At 53.9% G+C, this 10,324-nt stretch overlaps 1 protein-coding gene across 1 annotated transcript in view; it reads right to left on the bottom strand.

Annotated features, from left to right (window-relative positions):
* SRGAP3 (SLIT-ROBO Rho GTPase activating protein 3) overlaps positions 1–10,324 on the bottom strand; it is a 96,287-nt gene that overhangs the window by 76,080 nt on the left and 9,883 nt on the right. Inside the window, exon 4 of the mRNA XM_035889464.1 lies at positions 4,666–4,728. Coding sequence (XP_035745357.1) covers positions 4,666–4,728 — 63 coding nt within the window. The remainder of the gene's footprint in view (positions 1–4,665; positions 4,729–10,324) is intronic.

The raw sequence follows: 10,324 nt of genomic DNA, 5'->3' as shown, positions 1-10,324 counted from the left end.
CCAGGAGCGTTCAGCTTGGACGAGGTTAGGCTGAAACATATGATCCCTCCTCTTGCCAAGCACAAACGTCAGCTGCGAGCGAGCTCCAAACGCCGCACCGAAGCCTGCACAAACGCGCCATCGCTGGGAGGCGCAGCTTTAGGCAACGGCAAGGAACGGTCAGCAAAGGCTCGTGCCTTGCTTCCGAGCTGCTGTATTCCAAAATCCTGCAAATTCTAACACCGATTCGAGCCATGTATTTCAAACTGCGGTTTCTGCAGTGAGCGCCACAGGACACAAACAAGGCCATTTCTGGATATTTCCTAAAGAGAAAGACCAGAGCGCTTCGCTGAGCCCTCCTCACCTTCACTGCCTCCACCTTTTTGTGAGAAGCTCAGAGGGAAGGGAAAAGGAAAAGCCCTGACTTCGCATGGCCGGGCAGTAACGAGGTTTCCCCAGCACCAGAGGCCCTAACGCGATGCAGCGGAGAAGCCCAACAACTGAACCATGGTCCGAATCGCAGGATTTTTGTGAAATCTGGAAGTCATGGTTAGGTTACCCAACTAGAAAAACTTCAGCACAATTCCCTGTTGTCTCTGTTCACTCACGGCTATGCCGCTCTGCCACAGCCCTGGGGACACGCTGCCATATCCCCTTTTCCCGCTGGCTCCAATGGCTCCAAGGGAAACATCAGCAGCCGGAGTGCGAGGCTGAACATCACGGGACAGTGAGGGGGGGCTGAGCCCCTCTGTGATCTGGTACCTTGGCACAGGCTCTTACTGACTTATTTGCTAACAAATGGAAAAACTTCCCTTAATGACAGCCCTTGTTCCTCTTCCCTGCTTCAACCTGAAAAGGTAACACGGGAACGAGGTTTCAAAGTCCTCTGAAAGTCTCTACCAAAGTGCAAAGGACCCAACATCTATTAAAATATGTTCCCCAGACTTTGTCACCCATGTTGCTGAAACAGACACCTTAAACAGCTCGTGGTGCCGACCGCGTTCCCCATCAGCTGCGGTGCCACGCAGCTCGCACGGAGAAATCCAGGGGATATTCCTGTTTGGTTTAGGATCCGCCTTAATTTTGAACGGGGACTCCCTGCGCTGCAGCAATCGGCCCTCTGATCCGCAAATCCCTCGTGCCTTCCTGGCGCTTGCCATCACGTCGCCCTGTCCCTGTCTTACACTCCTGTGCCATAAGACAGGCTGCCGCAGCTGTGGTCCTGGGCTCTTTCCTGCAAATAAGTTAATTAGCAGCAGCAGAGGGAGAAAAATATGTTCCAATGTTCATTAGTTATTTAACAACAGAAGTTGCATTTTCCAATATTAATAACACATTCTGGATAAAGGCCATTGCCAAAATACCAGCCATAAATGGCACCGTTCGCTGTCACCAGCCAGAAGGGCTTTGTATTTCTGAACAGCTCGTCGTTGAGGCTCTGACCCAGCAGAGGAGCCAGGTCACAAACTGGGTGACCCGTGCTAAGCACAGGCTCAGGCCCTCCTGAAGTCCAGGAGACCAAAACACAAGCCCAGGCACAGGGCGAAGCAGGGATGCTCACGGCCACGGGGGAAGGCCCGCCAAAGACGCCAGCCCCCTCCCTGTTGGATGGAGCCAATGGCACAACCTAAGGGACGCCCATGGCGTAAGGTCTCAGAAAGGGACAAATCCAGCAGAGCGACGGACACCGACCTCCACCTCCCCAGTCTTTTTAAGGGAGCACGAAAGCAAACGTGTCCTTTTCAGAGGATTTCCACGATGTGACACAGAACAACGTATTGACGCGTTCCTACCGTGTGACACAGTCAACAACTTCTACAGCGTGACAGTCACAGAAAACACCCGCTAGCCACGGAGGTATGGCCTCCCCCATCACAGCGCTCCCAATGGAGAAGGAACATTTCCTCCAGCCAGTTCACGTCCAGCTGCACAGGGAACGATGAATATTATTATTATTATTATTAACCTGGGTAGGTTATAATATCTGTAGATATTATTCTAATTAATACAATTTCTTCCACAATTACTAATCCTCCTCCATAATACCTTGTGACAAAGAATCGCACCGGTTCACATCACAGCACTTCTAGGGACTCCAGCGTGCTGCCTTTGGCTACAGCCGCAACCCGGCTTTACGGCAAAGCAAGCCGTACATACGTACATAGCCGTACATACATCCAATAGCCATTGCTAGCGCCGTGCACCAAATCGCACATCCCTGCTGGAGCTTACAGAAAACACCACCAGAATGGTGCTCTGGGCTTACTGGTTTTCTCGCCCTAATATTTTGGCCTTCAGACAGGAATGCTTACAACACAGAAAGGGACCCGTGAGCAGTGGAACAAAGAACCTCCAACTCTGTAGACTTCAACTTGGTATCTGTCTGCTGGAGCCTGTAAGCAGGGATTGAAAGAATGGAGCTGGCTTTAATTCACAACTAAATTATTTCTGTGCAAAACTGCTCACCAGCAGCTCCTACTTCAGAACAGAACTCATCTACTTCCTCTTTAATTAAAATCAGCATGGGTTTGGGGTTTAGTTCTTTCCACACAGACAGTCCACAGGGTGACTTGCATCAGAACAGCAAAAAGGCTGAATTCAAATCAATTTAGTTATTTCAGCTTACGTTTGAGACAGCGAATGCCTGAGAAGCCTCTAAAAAACTATATAGCTTCCACGCAGTGCACAGAGTTACCCTCTGAAAGGCTTAGAAACAGCCTAGCCAGGCACAGATGGGCGATGGATACAAGGCCTGGCCGCAGGCAAGATCAACGGCTTCCTTGCATTGACAGCAGACAAATGACATCTTACAGGCAGCAGCTTGGTGGCCTCTGAGCCAGGGTCCTTACCCTGCACCTCATTTTGTCAGCAGCCACGCTTATCGAATGCACTGCTCTCGGGTACCCAACATCTTGCAACGAACACGCCAACTCCTCAGCCCTGAGGATGTCCCAAAACACCACCAGCATGCTGGATCGACCTGCAAGCCAAGTATGCAATGAAGCCTGTTTTATCTGATGTCTCAAGGACAGAAAACTACTGACTGGGGGGGAGCTGGTTTGCACTGGACAGATTTAAGGTGATCTTGCTTGCCCAACAAGGCCTGCTTTTTCTTCATGTTTCATCGACGTCTCTGAAATAGGCGTCTCCTCCCTGCTCTCCCCCGGCCGGGTGACGCAGGCGGTTCGCTATCTTAGCAGCAAGGTCAGTTCAAAGGAGACAGAAAGCTCTTCCAGCCTGTTTCACCACTCAAACCCATTCTGCTCGGCGCGTAGGAGCAAAGCAGCCAACGGGCAAAACCTCAGCCCCAGCAAAGATGAGTTTTGCTGCAGACTCAGCGGGAGCAAAATGGCTCTCTGTGCTCTTGCTTGGCTACGCGCACGCATGTCAGACCTCAGCACGCCCCTGATCCGCAGGCTGACCTAACCACGTCCCCCGGGAGATGCTCCTGTCCCGTGCTCGCGCTCTGAGTGCACTGGCCCACAGGCATTAAGGTCAGCCCAGCCCTTGTTAGTCTTTCCTTGCTTTGCATCTGCCGTGCTGCTGTTGTAATTAATCCCATTTAGTCACCACCACTGACACAGCTTGTGACATTCAGCCATCAACAACGCACTCCCAAATCTCACGCAGGCTTTTTAATCCAACCTGGCTGTCCACCCACACTGCAGGTCTCACAAAAACTGAATCCTTCAACGACTAATGCAGGAACAAACCTGTTAAGAGAAGATTTATGGCAGAAATTCCAAGCAACGTCATTCAAGCTCTGTTGTTTAGGCCTATTTTTTCCAAAAGATGGAATAAAATGATTGTTTAGGAGTAAACCTACTGCAGTGTTATTTATGCACCAGTAACAGATAAAACCAAAGCAAGCAAATACATCGTCTCAATTCTCCACCACAAGACAGATTTTATATTGCTTTGTTGATCCTAAACCACAAATAAAAGAAAAAAAAACAATTTCTACAGGGCAAGAGAGAGAAGCAACGCAGAGACTTTTACTGCCCTGCTACCAAAACCTGCTTGAAGAGCGATGTCCTGAGCAATGTGGTTCAGCCCACGATTTCACCTGGTGCACAGCGACAGCTCTGCGACCCAAGGGGCCCTTGGAGGGGGGAGGTGAAGCTGAGCACGCATGAGCGGGAAGCTCTGTGCATTCCCCGGCAGAAGGCCGCGTTCAACCATCGGCCACAGGCCACCGGGCTCACGTGGGCAGGGAAGGCTTCAGCCACAAATCGGCACGGCCAACCCGGAGCACAGCTTCCGAGCCATCAGCGCTGGGCAGAAGTCACCAACCGAGGGGAAACTGAAAGGAGCCTAAAGGCAGCACGGTGCGGAAGGCGCCGCAGGTGAGGGCGTTACGGATGCTGGGGGTCACACCAGATCACGTCCAAAATACCTCCGTTTATGCTTAAGCGGAACAGTTAGACGGCATGATCCGCTGCCGGACACAGCACAGGAGCCCCTCACGGTCAGGCCGCTGGGAAACCCTCCTCTGCTGCCACCAAAACCGGTGAAGAGTGAAACGCTTCTAACAAATGCAAGAGGAGGGAACGGGCCGCACGGCAGGAGGGGGAGCAAGCCTCCTCACGTCGCTGGAACGCCCAACATTTTGTTCTAACAAACGACATTGCCCACATCCCCCTCGCTGCACAGGCTAGGCACGGCCAGGATCAGCTCGTTACTCACCGTGTAAAGCTCGTTAGTGACTTTCAGGAGCTCTTCATGCATCTGTAAGCCAATCTCCTTACTCTGGAAGACAAAAAGAAGAAGAGTTGAGACTCTGTTATGCTCACAACATGCATTTCTCAAAGAAAAATACATTTTGGAGGGAAGGGGAGAACTGTACGACTTCCAAATCCGTGCGTATCCGCCTTAATCCCCTCTCCAAGCTGGTGGGCACACGCTGCGAGCGGCGCTGCGAGCACCGCCCCACCAGGAGCAGGTCCTCGGCCGTGTCAGCAGCACAAGCGCATTGCCCTCGAGGCCCCATGCAGGTCGAGCACCGACAGCACACAGCCACGCAGCCCTTGTCCCCAGTGCTCCCGGCACGCCATGGCTCCAGGGGACCTCACGCCACTCGAAGGGGCATCAAACTCCAGAGACAGGCAGAAGTGTGGGAAGGGGGAATGGGATCCCTACAAAAACCCAGTTCAGTCCAGGAAGAAGAAATGAGGTGATGGGTTTTTTCCCCGGTAGCTGACCAAAGGTATGTGAAGGTCTCCGATGCTGCCACAGCACTGCTGCGGGACAGCGTGGCACCAGAACAGCCTGGGGATGCTGGCAAGCTGGTAGGGCAGGGAAGCAAGGAGTTGTTCTTCTCCTCTTCTCTTAACCCAAGTGACCAACCCGATCCCGACGAAGCCAGAAGCACTTGTCCCAAGCCCTTCCACCCCTCTGCCCAAGAGGATCCTGATAATCCCCGGCAAAAGCTTTCACAGCCATCCCACAGAGAACAAAACCACAGCAGCCTGTTCACGCCGCTATCTAGCTGCATTTTTCACATTGCTCTCATGCCTGTAGGGTTTCTCTTTTCCTCTCAGCGCGGGGCGCCGCGCCAACCCCCGCCCCACCAGGAGCAGGTCCTCGGCCGTGTCAGCAGCACAAGTGCATTGCCCTCGAGGCCCCATGCAGGTCGAGCACCGACAGCACACAGCCACGCAGCCCTTGTCCCCAGTGCTCCCGGCACGCCATGGCTCCAGGGGACCTCACGCCACTCGAAGGGGCATCAAACTCCAGAGACAGGCAGAAGTGTGGGAAGGGGGAATGGGATCCCTACAAAAACCCAGTTCAGTCCAGGAAGAAGAAATGAGGTGATGGGTTTTTTCCCCGGTAGCTGACCAAAGGTATGTGAAGGTCTCCGATGCTGCCACAGCACTGCTGCGGGACAGCGTGGCACCAGAACAGCCTGGGGATGCTGGCAAGCTGGTAGGGCAGGGAAGCAAGGAGTTGTTCTTCTCCTCTTCTCTTAACCCAAGTGACCAACCCGATCCCGACGAAGCCAGAAGCACTTGTCCCAAGCCCTTCCACCCCTCTGCCCAAGAGGATCCTGATAATCCCCGGCAAAAGCTTTCACAGCCATCCCACAGAGAACAAAACCACAGCAGCCTGTTCACGCTGCTGCTATCTAGCTGCATTTTTCACATTGCTCTCATGCCTGTAGGGTTTCTCTTTCATCCTCTCAGCCGATGACGGAGGGGGTGGACCTTGGCAGCACAACCAGCTTCAGGTGGTGCCAGTCTTAAAGACCTTCTGCCCCCTCGGAGACCTGCCCTCTCCTGGCTCCCCTGCCAAACATGAGACTTGCCGTTCTTTGCTCGGCAGTGGACTTAACAGACCCATGCACATTTTAATTCTACATATTATTTTTAAAAAAATGAAACAGCCCTGCAGCATGAGAAATGCCCCAGGGCCCTTATTTACCCCACTTCACAAATCCCGTCTGATATCCTTCCTGCTCCGGGAGCCGAAAAGACATCGACAGGGCTGCCAACCCACATCTGGGCTCCCTTTTTTCCATTTCTAAACACTAAACCCAAAATACAGATGGCCTCCTTTTCCAATCTGCCTCTGACAGGGAAGTTTAGATGGAAACTAGCACTTTGATTTCCTTTAATTTTCTACAAATCCTTAACAAAATAAAGTGTGTGATTATAAACATGAATGCGTACAGTACAGTAAATCCTCGCGCTATTTCAGAATCGCTGCATTTTCCTTTGAGGTCGATGTTTGTCCATGGGTCACCCAACCTGGGTGTAGGAGGCCATGACAAGGAAGGGCACACAATTTGATCGATCGATGCTGCAAACACACAGGGATGGATTGAGAGTTACCGACAACATCGCTGTGCCCTTCCCCTGGCAGCACTGATCTCCAGCCCGCCGCCCGGGCGCCGCGGGGGTCCAGCACACAACGCCTGCCCCCACGCTGGGGCCTCACTTCGTGCTCAGGCTGGCAGAGTGCACAAAAGCCAGGCTGCTCCGGAGCCAGACCCGGCTCATAGCCTGACTTCACCTCTTTTTCAACCAAACCTGCACGATGGGACGTGGGTGTGCGGCGGCTGCGCTCCCCACGCTGAGCTGGCTCGGCGCTGGACTCCCTGGTACGGCTGCGCAAGCGGCATTTGGGGGCACAGGCGTTGCTTGGGTTCACATTCCCTGGTCATACAGCATCGCCTGTCAATCCACCCTGGTTTTATGGGTTTATTGAAGACACCTGCTGCTGGACTTGCGATTTCAATCAACTTTAACATTTCAGATTATCAGGGCTTCCGAGCGCGAGCATTCCAGGTTTTAGGTTCACCTTGACCATGACCCATCCTCCACGTCTCGTCTTCAGTGGCTCATTTTCACTGTTCAGCCCCGAGTGAACCAAAGCCTTTCGCAAAAGGGGGTTTCATTACGGAAGAGCCGCACCACAGTTACACAATGAAGCTTCCAATTTCATAACCGCAACAGCCAGAGTTCAGCAAGCCCAGGAGAAAGCGCACTGCGAGTCTAAGAACTCGTGGCATCTTCCTCCCTCCACCCCCCCGCCGGCTCGAATCCTATTCTCCGTTTGTGTTTTCACTCCTCCTGCCAAGCAGGATGAAGCCGCCCCAGTCGCCCACCTCCTGCAGCAGGAGCACGGCATTTCACGGGAGAGGCCACAGCCTGGGGAGCCGCACAGCGTTCAAGCGCGGCCGCAGACCGAGCCAGTGCCTACCCAGAAATCCAGCAGCTGGATGCCACTGCAGATGTGCACGCATGGCTTTGCTCCCGCCCTTGTAATTACACCCCACATCTCTCTGTAGAAGCTTCTTGGCTAGGAAACATTTATTATAGCTTGAAGATGTGTTTAAACTAAGTATAGACACCCCCCTCCCCTCCTAAAAAACACCCAAACCAGAAAAATGAGCAGTTTCTCTCAGATTTCTTCAAATAACTCCACGCATTTTTGTGAGCGCAGTCAGGGGAAGCTCGGTCCCATCAGCTCCTTGGCGGGGTGGCTAAAGAAGACACAGAGAGGGCTTTACCCAAAGCTAACTGGACAACCTGAGTACTCGAAAAGTTTAACCTCAGATTCTTAAATGTCAGAATTGAACACAAAGAGGGAAGCAAGGAACCTACAGCGTACGAGCACTCTGCACCCAGTGGACAGCCAGGAATCACAGTTGAGCTGCGGATTAGCGTCAGGGTGCTTGGAAGAGCCCCAGCTCCAGAAGCGGGACTGACGCACGCTGCTGCCATTTGGAAGTGAGAGAGGTGCCAAGAAGATGCCAATGACCAGAAGGTGCTAAGGGCCCCCAGCCAGCTGGACACCTCGTCTGCCGGAAACCCCAACCCCCCCCGACACCGGCAGTCGCTAGCTGGTCTCAGACATCTCACTGTGCCTTGCCAGTAAGCAACAGAGCTATTGAAAGCATCCACCCCTCCCAGATACAAGGGAACATCCAGAATATGAGTTATTTAAGTCAAGGTCTACACATGGGGGTCTCAGACCCAGAGCCCCCGCCCGCAGGAGCCGAGTCATGCGTGACGCCGCCAGCCGGCCCCGCCGCCGTCAGCCCAAGCCCAGGCCCTGGCCGGAGCCGTTCCCCGAGTGAAGGGAGGAGGACGGGCTTGCGGTGGGAGCAATGGCCCAGAGTCAGCTGCAGCTCTTGCCTCTGCCCCAGACTCCCCGTGCGGCGCAGGGGAACTCCGCAAAGCCGTAATTTTCAAACCTAATTTTAGACTCCTAAATAGAGCAACAAAAAATGGCTCAGCTGTCAGCAGCGTCGCTCCCATGAGCCCCCCGAGACGGGGGACCACAGGCGAGTGCTACGTTTAAAGACCCTTTCACTTCCAGACACCGTACAGCAGATGCCCGCACCCTGCGACTGGAGACCGCAGCGGTCTCTGGCATCGTAAGTCTCCCGGCACCCAAGAGGGCAGCGTCCCACCTCGTGACGCTGGAGCCTCTTCCAAGCACAGGCAGGCGAGAAGCCGAAGGACTCGCCTCTCCTCCGAGTTCGCTGCCTCCCCTTTTTACAACAGAGAAATTATCTGTGTGTTTATGGGAGACAACGCCAAAATGTCATTCCAATTCCCTGGCACCACCCGCAAAACCCAAACTCCAGTTTAGCCGCTTGCTTTATGCCTTCCATTCCTTTTTTACTGGCTGGGATAGCAATGGCTGCAGTTCAGCAAGTTTATTAAAGTTCTTGCCGCTGCAGACAAAGTGAGGGGAAGCAGCAACTCTGACTACTGGCAACGAAAAATGCATATTTTAAAGACAAAGAAAAGAGCTCCCTTCCAGACAGACACCACTTCTTCATTAAACCACCATCCAGGGCACTGCAGTAGGGGGTATAATTAAATTCACTGTCACAGAACATAATTAAATCTCACACTGGGGAATAACGCAGCACGGTTATTTCGGACATAGCAATGCGCCGTCTCAAACGTGTAATTTCCTCTGTTCCAGTCTTGGGAGCAGCAGCCAACTTCTTCCCTTCTGCCGCAGCAGGAGGTAAAGGGGGAGGCGACACCTGCCTGGCCGAGTTGTCCCTTGTCCCTCGGCGGCGTGTCCCTGGGCCGGGGTCTGCCTCTGCCAGGAGGATGCGCTGCGAGGTTTCACGGTGACGGAGACTCACTGCGACAACAGATCAAGTCAGATCTCTGCAGTGACACATCTTAGCGTCTCCGCTTATTGCCTGACTATTAGCAACATTAGCACACTTGCCTTGGTAACCTCCTCCTGCGCCAGGAACGCGACTCGCGCTGGAAGCTCCAGGGAAATTTGCCCAATTGAGTTTTCTTCCTCTACTTTCCTCGTTAGCAGGGCTTGCCCGGCTGCCAGAGCAGGCAGGGAGGCACATCGCACAGGCTAAGCTGAGGGTGGGGGACGCTCGGACAGAGGACGCTGGGCCCCCGTGCTGCTGTGGAGCCCCCCGACCTACCTGCAGGTCCCTGCCGCAGGTCCCCTTTGCAGGAGCTACGCCATACCCTGAAATACCCGCGCAGCTCCGCAGCACGTGTGGACGGGACACCGCTCCTCACTGCAAGCCATCAGGACGCCATCTCCAGGAAAGCTTCAGCTGAGACAGAGGAGACAATAGCACAGAGGGCACGCTCCCCGCGTTGCACATCTGCAGGCTCACCCCACCACATCCACCCCCGCGTCAGCGTCAAGGGCTGGCAGCGAGCAGGGGAAACCCCACAAACCCCAGCCCACCTCTAGGGCCGTGCTGAAGAACCAGGGCGAGCTGGGGAGTCAAACCCAATTTCCACTCTGGAGTTCCTGCAGCTCCGTACCCCCCCGCCCAAACCACCAAAGCCATGCGAGGAGGAGGCGCACCTGAGCCCCCACCAAAACGAAGCCGCACAGA

The sequence above is a fragment of the Egretta garzetta genome, unplaced genomic scaffold (genome assembly GCF_000687185.1).
Source record: "Egretta garzetta isolate BGI_Z169 unplaced genomic scaffold, ASM68718v1 scaffold332, whole genome shotgun sequence".
Classification (NCBI taxonomy): domain Eukaryota; kingdom Metazoa; phylum Chordata; class Aves; order Pelecaniformes; family Ardeidae; genus Egretta; species Egretta garzetta.
Note: the sequence above shows the minus strand (reverse complement) of the source record. Positions and strands in the feature narration are given on the sequence as shown.